At 41.5% G+C, this 18,896-nt stretch overlaps 1 protein-coding gene across 4 annotated transcripts in view; it reads left to right on the top strand.

Annotated features, from left to right (window-relative positions):
• The window catches only part of rubcnl (rubicon like autophagy enhancer), a 108,527-nt gene that overhangs the window by 76,380 nt on the left and 13,251 nt on the right, over positions 1 to 18,896 (top strand). For 3 of the 4 annotated variants that reach the window (XM_072262337.1, XM_072262336.1, XM_072262339.1), the window contains 8 exons: positions 547 to 644; positions 4,205 to 4,397; positions 5,438 to 5,551; positions 7,233 to 7,281; positions 10,132 to 10,249; positions 11,787 to 11,932; positions 13,073 to 13,137; positions 14,907 to 15,145. In XM_072262337.1, the coding sequence (XP_072118438.1) occupies positions 547 to 644; positions 4,205 to 4,397; positions 5,438 to 5,551; positions 7,233 to 7,281; positions 10,132 to 10,249; positions 11,787 to 11,932; positions 13,073 to 13,137; positions 14,907 to 15,145 (1,022 nt within the window). The remainder of the gene's footprint in view (positions 1 to 546; positions 645 to 4,204; positions 4,398 to 5,437; positions 5,552 to 7,232; positions 7,282 to 10,131; positions 10,250 to 11,786; positions 11,933 to 13,072; positions 13,138 to 14,906; positions 15,146 to 18,896) is intronic. The other variant, XM_072262338.1, reaches the window with a different exon arrangement.

An 18,896-nucleotide genomic window follows, 5' to 3' on the forward strand; every position in this document is an offset into this window, starting at 1 on the left:
GACCAAGAGGCTGGCAGTTTATGAATGGGTGATGAATTTGCTATTAGCAGTGTGAGTCATAGTTGGGAGGCCATCTGTAAAATGTCAATTGATGTACTGGAAAGCAAAGAAAAAAAAGTTGCAAATGCAGGAAGTCTGAAATTAAAAATTGAAGATGTTCATCAGGTCTAGCAGCATCAGCAAGAAGGGAAACAGAGTTAAGGTTATTACAGATCAATAACACATTTAGAAATGCTACACACATAAAAGTTGCTGCCTGGCCTGCTGCGTTCACCAGCAACTTTTATGTGTGTTGCTTGAAATTCCAGCATCTGCAGATTTCCTCGTTTGTGTTATTAGAAATGCTAACAGTTTCTCATTTTGCAGATGTGACCTGACCTGAGGGTGCTTCCCACATTTCACTTTTACAATTTAGCAGGAATCAAATGTTTAAAATTATACTATTGATAAAATCTGTGCTCATTGTTTGGAGTAAACAGCTTAATTTCTTCTTACATTTTCCTAATTCCTACTTTGTAGTCTCATATGAAGCCTTGTCTTCCACAGACAAAGCACGGAATTGTCAGAGAAACAGACCAGAGACAATTATGTACACAAGTTATCTCTCTAATCCAAGCTTCAGTGCCAGCAAAGCTCAGGAAAGGGTAAGATCTTTCATCTTCATGAAGATTCCACTTACTAATCACTCTTCTTCACTTTTCAAACCTTTTTGATGAAATTTGGTTGGTTACATTTGGGATTAGTGCAAGAAAAATGTCAATTTTGTCCCCAACTATGCCTAACATTTTTTTTTTGCCAAAGTATGAAATGGTTTTAAAGTTGACTATAGAATGTGTGTATTCAATATTTTTGATCCATTTGTAAATGCGGCCATCTGCTGAGGAAGTTTAACTGAGGTAAACCATCAGTTGGTACTCCAGTGTTTGGGGATTTTTTTTGTGGAGGAGGCTGGAAAATTACTTGAAGAAACTGATAAAAAGAAGCATAAGCATTACTCCAGCCAGTGTTGCAGCTGGCGGAACTGCTGCCTCATGATATTCATGGCCCCAATCCTGATCCCTGGTGCTGTCTGGAATTTGTATATTCTCCTCTGGGTGCTCTGCATTCTTTTTGATATAGAGTGTAGGTGAATGGTATGATCTGAAGAGAACTGATTATTATCTGGGGAGGGAAAGTGGGGACTTGGTTAGTTCCAGAACTTGATTACATGTAATGTAACTCCACCTTAAAACAGATATTTAACCTGAAAATTAAGTGTATGGATATTTAGATCTTTTGAAAGTGGATTGAAAAACTCAAAGCAAATGGAATCACAAGTTTTGTAGTTCATCAGGGCTTCCATTATTTTACAGAACCAGGCAACTTCAATTCCATGCTTTTCAATATTCGAAATGTTTCTGAGGTCTCCCCTCATTCTTCTAAACTCTAAGGAATACAGTCCAAGAGCAGACAAACGTTCCTCATATGTAAACCCTCTCATTCCTGGAATCATTCTAGTGAATCTTCTCTATACCCTCTCCAACGTCAGCACATCCTTTCTTAAATAAGGAGACCAAAACTGCCCACAGTACTCCAAGTGAGGTCTCACCAGCACCTTATAGAGCCTCAACATCACATCCCTGCTCCTATACTCTATTCCTCTAGAAATGAATGCCAACATTGCATTCGCCGCCTTCACCACCGACTCAACCTGGAGGTTAACCTTAAGGGTATCCTGCACGAGGACTCCCAAGTCCCGTTGCATCTCAGAACTTTGAATTCTCTCCCCATTTAAATAATAGTCTGCCCGTTTATTTCTTCTGCCAAAGTGCATAACCATACACTTTCCAACATTGTATTTCATTTGCCACTTCTCTGCCCATTCTTCCAATCTATCCAAGTCTCTCTGCAGACTCTGTTTCCTCAGCACTACCGGCCCCTCCACCTATCTTCGTATCGTCAGCAAACTTAGCCACAAAGCCATCTATTCCATAATCCAAATCGTTGATGTACAACGTAAAAAGAAGCGGCCCCAACGCGGACCCCTGTGGAACACCACTGGTAACTGGCAGCCAACCAGAATAGGATCCCTTTATTCCCACTCTCTATTTCCTGCCAATCAGCCAATGCCCTATCCACGTATGTAACTTTTCTGTGATTCCATGGGCTCTTATCTTGTTAAGTAGCCTCATGTGTGGCACCTTGTCAAAGGCCTTCTGAAAATCCAAATATACAATAGACAATAGGTGCAGGAGTAGGCCATTCGGCCCTTCGAGCCAGCACCGCCATTCACTGCGATCATGGCTGATCATCCACAATCAGTATCCAGTTCCTGCCTTATCCCCATAACCTTTGATTCCGCTATCTTTAAGAGCTCTATCCATCACTTCATTGAAAGCATCCAGAGACTTGGCCTCCACAGCCTTCTGCGGCAGAGCATTCCATATATCCACCACTCTCTGGGTGAAAAAGTTTTTCCTCAACTCCATTCTAAATGGCCTACCCCTTATTCTTAAACTGTGGACTTTAGTTCTGGACTCACCCATCAGTGGGAACATGCTTCTTGCCTCCAGCGTGTCCAATCCCTTAATAATCTTATATGTTTCAATAAGATTCCCTCTCAGTCTTCTAAATTCCAGAGTATACATGCCCAGTTGCTCCAATCTTTCGACATGTGATAGTCCCGCCATCCCGGGAATTAACCTTGTGAACCTATGCTGCATTCCCTCAATAGCAAGAATGTTCTTCCTCAAATTTGGAGACCAAAACTGCACACAATACTCCAGGTGTGGTCTCACCAGGGCCCTGTACAGCTGCAGAAGGACCTCTTTGCTCTTATACTCAATTCCCCTTGTTATCAAGGCCAGCATGCCATTAGCTTTCTTCACTGCCTGCTGTACCTGCATGCTTGCTTTCAGTGACTGATGTACAAGAACACCTAGATCTCGTTGTGCTTCCCCTTTTCCTAACTTGACTCAATTTAGATGATCTGCCTTCCTGTTCTTGCCACCAAAGTGGATAACCTCACATTTATCCACATTAAATTGCATCTGCCCACTCACCCAGCCTGTCCAAATCACCCTGCATCCTCATAACATCCTCCTCACATTTCACACTGCCACACATCCACTGCATCTCCCTTGTCTAGCCTACTTGTAATTTCCTCAAAAAATTGTAATAGGTTTGTCAGGCACGAATTTCCTTTAAGGAAACCATGCTGAGTTCTACCTATATTGTCACCAGTAAGAGACAAACTCCGTGTTGCTTCTGACTTGTGCATGGTAGAAAGACCTTGGTGTTAGGTGACAAGTCTCTGCCATAGGACACCCAAACTCTGAAATGTATCTGTAGGCTCGATATACAGCTTGTGGTTTGTCCAGATGAGCCTCTGGTCAACAGTGATATTGATGGTAGGGAAACCGATGGATAGTGATGTCATTGGGAAAGTTAGATTCTTTTGTTGGAAATCATCATTGTCCGGCACTTTTGAGGCCCAAAGGTTACTTGCCATCTGTCAACTGTATGACTGAATGCTGGCTGCTTTTACTGCATGCAGGGCTACTCCACTTACTGAGAATTGGTGAATGGAATCTAATATTGTGCAACGATTAATGCTGCTAAATTTTTTTAAATAGCATTTTTTTGTTTTGTTTATTCAAGGAATATGAAATGAGTTTTGCAGGCTCTACTAGCATTTAATTACCCAGTGAGTTGCTGCTTTGAATGACAAAGACCTTTGGTGTAGGTATACCCACAATACTGTTGGCAAGAGTTCCGGGATTTTGATTCTACATTTATTTATTTATTTGAAAACTTCAACCACCTTGTCCTGTACTAACATGGTTCAGCTCTATTAGAAGTGTAAGCTTCCTTTTAGCTTTTGTTCTCTGGAATAAGGGTTCTGACTAAGACTTCTGATTGCACTAGAACAAAATCTTACACTATAGAGTAGCAGATGGGGTCTTGTATAACTCCTGAATCACCACCTTGTAGAATAAGCCTTGCCATAATGAACCCAGGAGTTTAAAGGAGCTCTTTTGGCTTGTTTGAAGTTCAGGCATGCTGGGAGTGTAGCAAAGCAATTGCACTTTGTTTGATCCCACACCCTGCAACAGAAATCCCTTCTGTTCTCCAGCATTCTTCACTTCGAAGCATGTGTGTTCTTTTATTATCATTGCAGCTTGGGCTTGCATGAATTCAATATGTCAATGCTTCTGTTTTGTAGGAGAATACATACTTTATTGTTGCAGACTTGGTTATTGCCACATTAGAGAATGTGAAATGCAACATCTTGTATCAGCAAGCCAAACTGGGAGAAGAGGATAACAGTAATGTTATTAAGACATCAGTTTTGAGGACTTGTATTAAGAAAGAATCACATTCTGACTCTGTAAACTCTGTGGACAGTGGGTTTGAATGTAAGTATTTGAACTGTCTTCATGATCTTTATTAAATATCAAAACATTTTGGTTATAACTTGGTAAAAATCAGTGTGTAACGTGCATAGCATCTTAAGTGATCAGGATAAAGAAATCAAATGCTATTTTTTGACTTAATATAAAGTCAGAATATTGTACTTTTTGGAAGGCATTGCAATATTTCAAGATTAGGAACTGCAGAATAAATTTGGAGCTTGGGCTGAGCAAAATAAAGTACATTTATTAAAGTATGTATACTTTATACAGCTGTGAGATTTGTGGTTGCCTGCAAGGAGACAACAGAGAAACCAATAGAACCCATTGAAACGAAAGACTGTTGAACACCCAGTGTGTAGAGAGAGGGGGAAAAACGCATCGTGCAAACAATAAAAGCAAGCAAACAGCATTCACAGCTGAAGTTCACAAAGCCATAAGACATTTGACTATTACTTTTGTGGGATTATGAAAGGGTCTCCCTACAAAGAAGGATACGGGATTCATAAATGAGTTCAATTCTAGTCACGTTGTTTCCCCGCAGGCCTGCTGCATTATTTCTCTCCTGTGCCCATCGCCTCTCCGTTGGGTGCTTGCTGTGCTAAAGGATGCTTTGCAATAGCTTATTTGCCAACCAGGTAGACCTCCTGGATGTGGAGAAAACTGGAGCACTTGGCACAAACAGTTCATTCTTGTACCTTTCTATCGAGCCAATTTATAGGGCAGCCAGTGTGCCTTGATATTTCAGGGCTTCTCTAATTGCGCCCATCTTGAACTCTACTCAGAGACTTTAATTCCATCTTTGATTCCCAGTTACTTTGAAGCCTGTTATATAGTCAGCTGCTTCTGCGTCTTGAATTCTTGGAATATATTCATTTTTTTAAAAAATGACAACACCGTATAATAGAAGTATTTGTTGACAAGTGTGTTACTGAGTCCTTCTCATTATGTTAGATGCTAATGCCTGCAGTAACCTTATCATTTTGTTTAGCTTCCTGATGGCTGCTTTGTTGGTTGGGTTCTGTTAGCCTGCCTTTATCTTACAGGCAGTTCTGCTACACGGTTGGATGATTCATCTGAAGCTGACTCCAAGGACAGTCAAAATGGTGATGATGCTGTTGGTGCTGATGACGATGATTATGATGATTTTGTGATAATAGGTACAGGTGTCAGAATAGAATTATTTTTTAAAAAAAATCTTTACTGACAGTCCCCATTTCTTGGGGGGAGGGGGTTGGTGGTGGATTTTTATCCCTGCAAAATATCCAGGGTTTTGTGGGTGGTGCACTTTGTCTGCGAAGCGGTCTTCAGCTTGAGTGAAAATGCACAGCTGCATGGTCAACCTCTAGTGAGTATGTTCAACCCTGAAAGTTGACTGCTTCCCTTTTCATAAGTACTGGCTCACTGACTGAGTTTTTAAGTGTTTTCTCTTTTATTTCCCACTTTCAGCATCTGCAGTTCTTTGGATTTCCACTTACTGAGAATGTAGCTTTCTCACCCCTTCACACTGTCCAACTTTAAGGCAGTAAATCCATTCTAGGTATTAAGCTAGTAAACCTTAACTAAACTGCATCCAGGTATTAACAACTTCAAGAAGGAATTGAAACAATTTACTGTACATCAGGTGGTCTGCATAACCTCTGTGCTCTTGTATTCAAATCTCCCAATAATAAACAATAACACTGTTATCTGTCCTAATTATCTGCTATCTCTTTTGTAACTGCCCCAAGTTCTTATCAGCAAACTCAGCTACCATACCTTCATTTGCATAACCAGTAACATCAGACTGAAATAATGATGAAGTTACAATGGTATTAGTCTAGTTTCTGGGATTGGTTGTTTGAGGGCAGTCTCAGTTTTCAGTTAACTTCACCGGAAACGTCTTTTAAGTGACCATTGGCAGCTTTGTCGAATAATTACTAGCCCTGCTTTTGGTTCCTTGAGGCTTTCTGGTTTTTATTGCAACCTCATGAGACTGGTCTTGAAAATCTCGACTTCAATCATATGCACAGATGAGACTTTATGCTGGAGTGTAGTTAATGTTTTCAGAGGATTGAGTTTTTTTTTGTGTGGAAGACTGCTAACTCTGTCAATTACAGCATCGAAACCCATGGAATAAAATATAAGCAGACTTGTCAAGTTCCCAGAGGAATTCACCTTTTCCCCTTTTTACTTGAAATTTTCTGCTAATCTGGGTGTTAACAGTACAGGACATGTATTATAATTTATAACTATGGAACAGGAAGACATTTGATGCCTCATATCAGTACCAGTTCCTAGATGGTTAGTCTCATTAGACCAATAATCCTGCAAAACAGCCTCCAAAGTACCTATCTACTTTGCCTTTGAATCACAAACAAGAGAAAATCTGCAGATGCTGGAAATGTAAGGTAATACACACTAAATGCTGGAGGAACTTAGCAGGCCAGGCAGCATCTATAGAAAAGAGTAAACGGTGGATGCTTTGGGCCGAGACCCTTCTGCAGGTCCTGATGAAGGATCTTGGTCCAAAATATTGACCATTTACTCTTTTCCATAGATGCTGCCTGGCCTGTTGAGTTCTTCCAACATTTTGTGTGTTACTTTTTTACTTTATTTTGTACCAAAGTGGTGGAGACGGTTTCAAGGAAGCTTTCATCACTTTTTTTTATCTTTTTCCCAAACTAAATTTAGTTTCCTCCGGCCCTTGATCTGTCCGTCAGTGGGACAATTTCTCTCTATGTATGTACAAACTCCATAAAAGCTCCCACAGGATAATTGCTCTTCTACTTGGAGATAGAGAGAAATCAATGCTGTTTTGTTTTGTCATTCTCATTCCTTGGACTTTCTTTACACTTGCAGAATTTGATGACCTTGTTATTGGTTCTGATGGTCCCTTGAAGTCAGAAAGGTAAGGATTTCTTGATTCATTCCCATCTCATTCACAGGCCTGCCTCATCTCCTTTTATTTTCGCATTCACAGAAGTGCAGTGATGGGGACTGCAAAGTGTTACTTGAGTTATTGGGGCCTCATGAGCTAATGATATTTTATAATAGCCTGGTAGTTTTAAGGTCACTAAAGATTAGGGTTTAAACATGGATTATTAAAAGAATTAAATCTCACAGTTGTCCAGTGGGGTTTGAATTTGACCATCTGGCTGTGCACTCCGGTCATCAGATTGCTGTGCAACAACTATAAGCTTGTATTAACAATTCACTAACATGAAAGGGGAAGAAAAACACTTTGCAAATAATTATTTTATTCTCTCTGCTTTGTTTTCCTGGTTCCCTGCATCATATTTGAATCTAATTTGACTTTTTTCTGTTTTTTTTTAATTGTTGGTTGAGGAAGTACAGGTTTGGTCCATTATTCACCCAAAATTCTAGCTGTTGATACGATTATCCTGGCGTCTTCAGCAGTTCTTTTGACTGAGTTAAAGCGTTCATATTTTTGCTGCCTTTGTCCCATTCTACTTTTGACTATAATGGAGCAGCTAATGAGGCAGTAATGACTTGGCAGATTGGGATGAAAAGCACATCCTTCAACAAAAGAGACCTGGAGCACTTCAGAAAGTAGTTTACAGAAAACTGAATGGATAAGATTATTGAAAGGTGAAGAATTAATGAACTGTGATTGGGTTTGAGGTGCTGAAGAATGGGTTGTTATTTGTGTATCTCCCTGAGTCATCCATGACATTACACTATTCCTAAGGGATATGAGCAGGGCAGGTTTTTCCTCTTCAGCTTCTTGGAAATTACTGAAATTTGTTGCTGGATAACAATCCCTTCAGATTTGGGGATAGTTGTCTGGAAGGCAGAACAATCTTGATCTGAGTGACTCCAGACACGAGGAAATATGCAGTTGCCGGAAATTCAAGCTACACACACAAAATGCTGGTGGAACGCAGCAGGCCGGACAGCATCCACAGGAAGAAGCATAGTCGACGTTTTGGGCCTTCGTCAGGATTGAATTTATTCCAAGTTTCCCTAAACCGTGACAGACAATCCAAAGTTGTGCAGCCAGATCCCGTTCACGGTTAATTAGAACCCACGCTTTCCTTTTAGGTGGAACAGGGCCACAACTTCCATTGCCAAAACCAAGTGAAAGCACACGTACGACTTGCAAAATAGAACCTCCAAAGATTTGCACACTCTCCTTCAGGCTGCAGTCACTGCATAATGCAGTCTGTATGTAGTCACTTTGTGCCCTGACCCCCACACACTACTGTGGTCTGCTGATGTTGACCCTGGTTGACAGTCTTGACCGATAACACAAATCCTACGCACCTCCACCAGCCATCAGTAGTGGTGCAGGTAGGGGGTGGTGGGTAGAGTTTGAGGAGGCGGTGGCTTGTACATCAGTGGAATTGAGAAGAACGAGGGGTGACCTCATTGAAACCTATCGAATGCTGAAAGGCCTTGACAGAGATGATGTGGAGAGGATGTGGTGGGAGAGTCCAAGGCCAGAGGACACATTCTCAGAATAGAGGGTGACCTTTTAGAATGGAGATGAGTAATTTTTTTAGCCAGGGAGTGGTGGATCTGTAGAATTCATTGCCACAGGCGGCTGTGGAGACTGTCATTGGGTATATTTAAGGCAGAGGTTAATAGATTCTTGATTAGTCAGGGCATGAAGGGATATGGGTAGAAAGCAGGAGATTGGGGCTGAGGAAAAATGGATCAGCCATGATGAAATGGCGGATCAGACTCTGCGACAAGTGGCCTAATTCTGCTCCTATATCTTATTGACTTGTGGTCTAGTTTTATTTTGCTTTCCCTTGGGACACAGCATCTTTAAATGCTGGATAAAGAAATGACTGGGAGAGTGAATGTTTATCTAAAAGAAAAATAGTGGCTTCCACCATCTTTTTCCCTTCAGGATGAGTCCATGCAGCAGAGGAAAGAAGGACTGCGGACTTTTGATTTTCATGAATGAGCAATATTTAATTTGCACCAGTTTGTTGAGCAAGGGGGGAAATCTGCTGAAGTGTGAGCAAAACCCCACACTCATACAATTTTATAAATTGTCTATGTCTTGTGAAGTCCAGTTGTGGTGTTTTTCTCCCAGGAACAAAAAAAATGTTGCTTACAAAAGAAAAATCAAAAAGTTAGTTTGTATTTTAAACCCAATGTGCAAATGAAATGAGTCCAAAAGCTGTTAGTGGGGTGGATGAATGATTTGTAGATGTTGTTTGGGGGGGGGGGAGGGCTGTTGTTGGTGGAGGAGGAGGAAATCTTGCAATGTGCCTGTTCTAAATGGGGCTTCATTCTCCATTTAATTTCACACATTGAGTTGACTCTTTCTTCAGACTTCTGCACTCCCTCCGCCCACGCTTTTTTTTTAAAAAGAAATAGTCCAGGTGAAGGGGGTCATGAACTGGAATGTCAGCTGATCATTTCCCCTCCATGAATCTCACCAGACCTGGCAAGCTCCTCCAACAGTATGTTCGTTGCAGGCTCCAACATGTCTGCTTCTTGGAGATCCTCGGGCATTTTGCCCTCTTGCAACTTTTACTTCCAAACGGTGATGCAAATCGGCCATCTTAACTTTTCCGCTCACCTTGCAAAAAAAAAACTCTCTCGTTGCTGGACCTGCTGAGGTCCTCCATCTGTGTGTTTTTCAGAAAATATTTCAAAAATGCCCTTCAATCTATATTTGTTTAGTAAGTGAGCCAAGCAGATAGCTTGTAAAAGTGTTTCTTTATCCCCCTCTAACTTTTCTGCAGGGACTGAATAATCTGCTTTAACTTTTATTTTTCAGACACTGTCTATCTGCTGAATATTTGGCTCGGCGGCTGTTTAAATCATTTCGGACTGTGTGGTTACCTCAGGAAACTGACAGACATCAATTTGAAGCAGTGGGAATGGTGCTGCATAAAGTGTGTAGTTGCTATGTTCCTTGGTTGGGAAGCTGGTGGGTGGGAAGGAAATGCAACATCCTATTCAGGATTGGTTAAGTTGCCTTGCCTGAACAGCATCTGTTTGGCACCTTTTTTTTGTGTGAGAATACAAAACCTTTAACTTGAAACATCTATTTGGTAAAAGCCCAATTAACTTCACTGCCATGAGTGACTCTGCAATAGTTGTTGTGAAGGAGGAAATGTAGAAGTTGGTTTGTACAAAAATAAAGTTCCTGAAAGCAATTCCATCAGATGAGCTATATGATGTTGATCTGAGGGGAGAGCTAGTTCAACACTTGAGGGTCTACTCGGAGAGGAAATATTTACAGGCAGATGTGCAGCTCTTTAGGACTAACAGAGGCTAAAGAATGGTTCATAATTTTTTTTTCTTTTGAAATGTGGCCGTTCTGATGTATGGTATCGCACTGGGCTAAATTCTCTTTACCTAATTGAAGCCAGATTTGAACACATTTGTTACTCTGAAGTTGTAACCAGGGTCAACACCTTTCCTTCTAATGTTAAAGGCCGTGTCCATTTATCTGTTCGGTCCTACATTTATATAAGCAGCTCTGTGGATAAATATCAGAAGAACCTTTGGGCTCTAATCTTAACCATCAGTCTGTCCCCTCTACCGGGTACAGTAATTACCTACCTTGGTCCAATAGACACTGAAATTGCTTCCCTAATGAATCAGAGGCCTCAAAGTTCCTTTGCTGCCTGTAAATATTTCTGGGCAAATCCCCAAGTGGCAATGTGGGAGCGGGATCTGATTTTATTAAATAACCATTGCTGAAAGTGTAACCAGAGGGAGTTTGTGGAGATATTCTCAAGTCAGTGCAGTACATACCTGTCCAGCTGCTTAGTGCAGTAGGTCACCAGTTACATAATCACTGGACTGGCTGGATAGAAATGAATGAGGGATAATGCCCCTTTTCAAAAAGGCCTTCTCTAGCTTTGGTCTTCCTCCAAAATGATCCTTTCAATGTCCAGTCTTGGGAGGAAATGTATAAACTACATAAGCATGTAACTGGTTGGAATAAATTTTGTATAGCTTCTGTTGGGATGTTCATCAGTTCTCCCAGCACTGCTGTTCTGCTATGTGGTTTGCCAAGTCTACCTTGGGAAGAATGGCTGGCGGCAGCATCCAGATAACTTTCCTGCAGGGGCACGTTTTTGAAATGAACAGAAAAGGTACATCATGCCAGCAGGCCACTTGGCTAACCTGCTCCAGATTTGGATGCAGATTGACCAGTTATCTGTAGCACCAAAACCATGATCGTGTAGCTGATTTTTAAAATGTATGAACAGCTGTTTATCATTGCTGATGTCAGCAGGCTGCAGTTACTGAGTAGACTAAATGCTGATGGTGTGCACAGTGCATCTGCAATAGGCACTGAATGGCTGGGAAGTGGTTTAATACTGCGGGCAGTCTCCACTCTGGTCTGTGTTTTACGCTGACCTACCAGATTCCATCTTTCTGTTTAGTCACTGACCTAATGTTTCCCTTTCCATCCAGTTTCTCCCTCTGAAGGACACTCTTCCTGGTGCTGAAGAATCCGTGGATCTGACTGCAGACTTCAAAGTGAGCTCCCGACTGAGGGGCACAGCTGACTGGGCTCCTCCTCGATTCCAGATTTTGTTCTTCATCCACCCGCCCCAGAAGTATGTACAGTCACTTTCCAGCAGAAGTAATTTAGCATTGTTCGCACACTTTAAAGTAAAGCAACACTCTAAAGTTGTTTGGTCAACTTGGATTTGCTAGTAATTTGTGTGTGTGTGGGGTGGGGGGAGGGAGGATGTGGGAAGAATACTATTATATGCTTGATTACTTGTGATTTTTATTTTTTAACCTTCTGAATTCCACTTTAAGTGATTAGCTCTTAAGTTGCTTGTTCATTGAAATATTCTGAACCCACAGTAATTGTCCCTAAGTAGTGGAGGAAGTATCAAATGAATTTAAGTTTTCTGAAATATACTTGTTATTTAGTTTTTCTGCTTTGGGTTGTAAATTTCTTTGATATCTAACATTCAGAATGATTAACTTGTACTGTTCCTGCTTCATTTTAATCCTTGACTTTATCCATATGACAGTAAGAATCTTTTCCATGCTTTCTTTCTGATCCAAAGGTGTTTATTTATGAGCTTGAGTAGAGTGCACATCATCTATTCCCTTTTATTAACCTCTCATTTAGCATGAAATCAATTTTTATTAATCCCTGAGGCAACAACCTCATGCCCCGGTTGCTCTTCCTATCCCGACACTAACCCCCAACCCCCACAACCAGCACAGGTCTCTTTCACTCCTTCGATCCTGGTGTCAAAAGATGCTGCAGGTGTCCTGGCCATTTGGAACGGCCACCTTCTCTATCAAAGCTGCTGCTTATTCCAGAACATCTTTGAATGCAAAGATGAACCTCTAGCTTTTCTGTTTTACTAACTGACCTTATTTTCTGGCTCGCCGGGCTGATAATATTTGCTCTTCCCGAGAACTCTCTAGCCCTCTCCTTTCAACTTTCAGTTCGCCTTCTGACACACAACCTTGATCACCTCTATCCTGTCTCCCACCAGCCTTTGTGTCCTCGGACATACTTCGGATGATGAGGGTGATGGTGTCGTCTTCCCTCCCACAGGAGGCTGATGTGCCAGATGGTTGCTTTGTTCATTCTTGGAGTATGCATGGAAGTGTGAGACTAGCTAAGCAGAGAACAGCTGAGAGATGACATTTAATGTGTTTTCAAATCAAGTTAATCTTTAATTCTATTAAACTGAGTTGTGCTTTCAATTCTTGTTCTTCACCTGCAGGAGAGAAGTTGTCGTAGCTGCTCAGAATTTTCTGTGTGCTGGCTGTGGGACACGAATTGAATCCAGTACGTAGCAAAATGTGCACCTGACCCCTTGCAGCTCAACTTTGTCATGCCTGCCTTCCTGAATATTCATTTTGTCATGGAAATATGTCACTTGCATTCTTCTAATGACTTGCTAAATTTGTTAGAATTGGTGTACGGTGCAACACTAATGCAGGTGGTAGTGCAATAATAACCTCAGAGTTAGCAAGATCTGAGCATGATTCTATGAGATCAAATTTGTTCAGGTCATAGGTCTGTGTCCCAGCTTCCTTTCCTTCCCCTTCCTCACTGTCACTAAATTGCACACTCTACTTGAAAATGCTTAATGATGAGGTATCTGCGATCCTTCTACGAAATTAAGATTTGTAACCCATCGTTCATATGCTTCCATATTCTCAAATTTGAGCTGCAAACATCAGATTTTTATATCATTGCAAAAGGCACTTTTCACTTGTGTTGTTTTAAAGTTGTCTACAATATGAAATGGTTCCCTGTTCATTTAAACTTCCCCCTTTTAAACATAAGGAACCAATTCTTGTTGCAATGTATATTTGTATTAACTCGTTTTAAGCCTTTAACTGCTTCCTGAATTTGTGCACTTGCTGCTGATCACTATCCTGTCCAGAATGGAGCAAAATTCCCCACCTGGGGTCTGATTAAGGCTCCTCACAGCATCCCCTTTTATTCTAATCCTGAGATGAGGGTCAGCATTCTTTTGGCCTAGTGTGCAGGAAGGGTTAAAGAATAATGGTTTCACTGTAATCGGGAGTGAAGTGGTAATGCACTCATTCTGCTCTCTCAAATGGTTTATAGCAATTATGCCAAATTCTTCATTCATTTGAGGAAGGGAAAGGGAAGTTGATTGGCATATTCCTTCTCGCTTCTGACATGAAGGATTTGACCATTTGGAGAAGAAGTGCAAGGGAATGGGCTGAAATTGCTTCAGATGGCAGGATCTAGAGATCAACTTTTGAGGACTGGCCAAAGCGGCTTCCAATTTATTTCCACCCCTCCCCCCTTGTGTTCCTATTTTATGAGGGGGAGAGGGAGGGGGAGAGAGACAGACACGCACACACACATACAATTTTCCTTGAGGAAATATCCTGCCAGCCGTGCAGTTTGGAAATGCAGCATCAAATGGAAGGGTCTTGGGAGTGGGGAGGAATAATGAAATGGCATGGAAACAAAAACTACGATCAAACAGATTAAACAGTCACTGCCTTGGGCAACAGCATGTTCCAAAACTAGGCTAATCGAAGGAAGTTGTGAAATCATTATTCACCTTATTTACAATATCATATATTATTGCTCATTTTTATCAAACTTCCATGAGTTACTTGGATATTAACTACTTACTGAATTGATTATTAACCAAGTTAATCTTGGTTGAAAAGGTAGAAAGGAGAAGGGAAATCTGCAGTTTAATGGGTATTAAAAGATAGTAGCTAAATCATTGTTAATAATTTGCCATTCCCCCTCACCCCTGGCAAGTGGCAGTATTTTGAATTAGTGTCTGTTCGCACATCTTCGTAGAGCCAAAAGCTGCTCCTCTTGGTGTCCATTCTGTTCTTGATGATATTTGTGGGGGCATTATCTCTGCTTTACACCTTGTGTACAATGAATCCTGTGATAAAACCATGACTCCATCCAAAGCATTCCACACAAGGGAGTGAGGAGCAGGCTCTCACTGCAGCTTGACATTAAACAGGTGTTCCATTATAACATTGCAAAAAGGAACATTTTGGAGATTGGAACAGAACAATTCTTCTAAATATTTTATTTCCCTGTAGAATACATCAAAAAGCTGCATTACTGTGAGTATTTGGGGAAATATTTCTGTGAATGCTGCCACCACAGTGAAGAATCTATGATCCCTGGCCGAATCCTAATGAAATGGGATTTCAGCAAACATCCTGTCAGTCACTTCTCCAAGCAGCTGTTGGAAAACATATGGCATGATCCACTGTTCAACATATTGTATATCAACAACTCACTTTACAGCAAAGTCAAGGAGCTGAGTAAAGTGAAGGTAGGAATAGAGCACAGAAGGGGGAGTGATTGGGTTAATTTGCACTGTTTGTCACTTAATTTTCATTCTTGCGATGCGGGCATCACCACCAAGCAAGAGGAAATCTGCGGATGCTGGAAATTCAAGCAACACACATAATTATAAAAAAAAAAAAAAAAAAAAAAAAAAAAAAAAAAGTGCTGGTGAACGCAGCAGGCCAGGCAGCATCTATAAGAAGAGGTACAGTCGACAGGCAGCATCTATAAGAGGAGGTGCAGTCCCTCTTCCGATAGATGCTGCCTGGTCTGCTGCGTTCACCAGCATTGCTTGTGTTTCACCAGCAAGGCCAGCATTTGATGCCCATTTCTTACTGCAGCTGGAAATAGTTTGCATTGCTTCAGTCTGTGTGATGGCACTTCTGAAGTGTGGTTGGATGTTTCGGAAAGGATGCTCTTCCAAAGTAGGCTGATTTGTGATCTTGGAGACTATCCATCCTTTTGCAGATTAGGGTACCGATACCACATTTGGGTACACTGCTCCATTACTAATATAAACAGTTCACAAAATTTGTAATTGTGCACCTTAACACACATCTGTAACACACAAAGTTCTGGAGGAACTCAGCAGGCCAGGCACCATCTATGGAAAAGAGTAAACAGTCGACATTTCGGGCCGAGACCCTTCATCAGGACTGGAGGAAAAAAGGCTGAGTCAGTAAGAAAATGGGGGGGAAGGGAGGAAGAAACACATGGTGATAGGTGAAACCAAGGGGGGGGCGGGTGGTGAAGTAGAGAGCTGGGAAGTTGATTGAAAGAGATACAGGGCTGGAGAAGGGGGAATCTGATAGGAGAGGACAGACAGAAGAAAGAAAAGGTGAGGAGGGGTATCAGAGGGAGGTGATGGGGAGGTAAAGTGAGAGAAGGAAGTGTGAATGGTGAAGGAGATGGGTGGGGAGCCTTACCAGAAATTCAAGAAATTGATGTTCATGCCATCAGGTTGGAGGTTGCCCAGATGAAATGAGGTGTTGCTCCTCCAACCTGAGTGTGGCCTCATCATGACAGTAGAGGAGGCCATGGACTGACATGGCTGAATGGGAACGGGAAGTGGAAATAAAATGGGTGGCCACTGGAAGATCCTGCTTTTTCTGGCGGACGGAGCGTAGGTGCTCGGTGAAGTGGTCTCCCAACCTGTGTTGGGTCTCGCCGATTATACAGAAGGCCACACTATGAGCACCGGACACGGAAGGTGACCCCAACAGACTCGCAGATGAAGTGTTACTAAGCTGAAGGAACTGTTTGGGGCCCTGAATGATAGTGAGGGGGGTGGTGTAGGGACAAGGGTAGTACTTGCTCCACTTGCAAGGATAAGTGCTGGGAGGGAGTGAAAAATGTGCTTGGTGTTGGGGTCCAGCTGGAGGTTGTTGTGTTCTTTATATTCATATGTGCTGTGGGTTACTAATAAAGAACCATGATCTGGAAGAAATAGAACTTTTATTTAACAACAACCACAATGTTTTTACAATACCATGTTTCTCGATCTTTCTATCATTCCTGCGCATGCTCAGAACTCTCTCCAATCACATTCTTACATGTCATATCACCACATCTTTCTTTCCTTAACAATCAGCAACATTGACCAGAGCAAATGCATAATTTAACATGTCTCTATCAGTCTCTCTATGGGTTTACCAACACGAGTAGACCTTCTAAGTGGTTCATACAGTTCTTGTGTTTCGTTGTTATTTCCATGTTTTGTCTGGTCTGCATCAGTTAACTGAAACTCTGAAGTTGGCTCTTTCTTAAGGTCTTTGCGATTTCTTCTTAACACTACTCCTTCTGTTTGGACCATGTATGATCTGGGTTGTATTTCTTCAAGTACTGTAGCTTTCTGTGTACATGTGTTCCTTTTGTCTTGTATCCTTACTTCATCTTCTTGGTGAAGTTCAGGTAATGGACAAGAACATCTGTCAAAGTTTGTTTTCTGCTTTGCTTTGTGTTCATCTTTCCATCTTTTCACTTGTTCACCTCCCTCTCATCTATTGGCAGATTGGATCTCAAACAGTGTCCCATCAAGAACTGAATAGGTGAAAATCTACATTCAAGTGGAGTACTGTGATAGGCTAACAAAGTTTTATAAAAATCACATCCACTATCTTTTGCTTTGTGCATCAGTTTCTTGATAATTCCGACTGACTTCTCAATGAATCCATTGGACTGAGGGGAAAAATGGACTAGGTGTTGTATGAACAAAGCCCCATTCATGAGCGAAATGTCTCATGCATTCACCGTTGAATTGTGGACCATTGTCTGTGAAAATGTCATCAGGTACACCATGTCTGGAAAAAAATTGATTTCATGCATGTAATTACATTCTCTGCAGTTGTTCTGCTCAGACCACACACTTCCGGATACAATGAGTAGTAATCTGTTATTAATAGATAATCCTTGTTGTCAGTTACAAAAAGATCAACGCCTACCTTCTGATAAGATCTCTGAGGACTATGATGTGGATGCAGTGGCTCCTTAGCGTTGCTAGGTTGGTACTTAAAGCATATTTGACAAGAAAACACCAGTTCTGCAATTTCTTGATTCATCCTGGACCAAAACATCACTTCCCGCGCCCTTCTCTTACACTTTTCAATACCTAGGTGGCCTTCATGAATTTTCCCAAGCATTTCTTTTTGGAGACTTTTAGGAATCACAATCCTGCTACCTTTGTACAATATCCCATCCACAACAGAAAGTTCTGATCTGTGGTTCCAATATTCTTGTACTTCTAAAGTACAATCATGCTTATTATCTGGCCCTCTGTCCATCGCCACTTGTATTACCTGACTGAGAATTTTGTTCTTCTCTGTCTCAAGACGCAGCAGTTCCAACTTTTTGGGAACAACAGGTCATATCAGCAAATGCCTGAACATCAACAGCATCCCTGTGAATGTCTTTTGTTGTTGAATCCACAGCTCTGGAAAGTGTGTCAGCCGTGTACATGAATTTTCCAGGTGTGTATGACACATTCAATGCATATCTTTGCAATTTGATCATCATTCGCTGAATTCGCAAAGGGCAGTTGCTTGAAGGTTTGTTAAATAATGCAATCAAAGGCTTATGATCGGTTTCAACATCAATAGATTGCCCTGACACAAACTGATGAAATCTCTCACAAATAAACATAATGCTGAGCAATCCTTTTTCAGTTTGGTCATACCTTGTTTCTGGATCGGATAATGAACAAGATGCCTATGCCACTGGTAGCCACTCCTGATCATGTTTCTGGAGTAATACTGCCCCTAAGCCTGCTTGAGATGCATCACATGAGATTTTGATGGGTCTCTCAGCATCATAGAATTTCATAGGTTCTTTGGTGAGCACCTTCTTGAGGTTTAGCCATGTCTTCTCCTGTTCATGGTTCCAGCTCCATTCATTTCTCTTTTCTGTTAGCTGCCTCAATGGAGCAAGCTGTTCCGAAAGATTGGGTATGAAATTTCCCATGTAGTTGACCATTCCCATAAACCTTTGAACATCCTTTTTACATTGCGGTCTTGGCACGTTCTCAATAGCAGAAACCTTCAGTGGATCAGGACGCACACCCTCTTTGCTGATGATATCACCCACAAAGGTAAGTTCAGTCACTCCTGGCTGACATTTGTCTTTATTCAAATTCAGGTTTTCCTTGCGTGTTGCCTCTAAGACTTGACTAAGTCTAGCATCATGCTGTTGTTTAGATGATCCCCAAACAATAATATCATCCACGAAAGTATCCACGCCCTCCA

Source organism: Mobula birostris, chromosome 6, assembly GCF_030028105.1.
Source record: "Mobula birostris isolate sMobBir1 chromosome 6, sMobBir1.hap1, whole genome shotgun sequence".
NCBI classification, from domain to species: Eukaryota; Metazoa; Chordata; class Chondrichthyes; order Myliobatiformes; family Myliobatidae; genus Mobula; species Mobula birostris.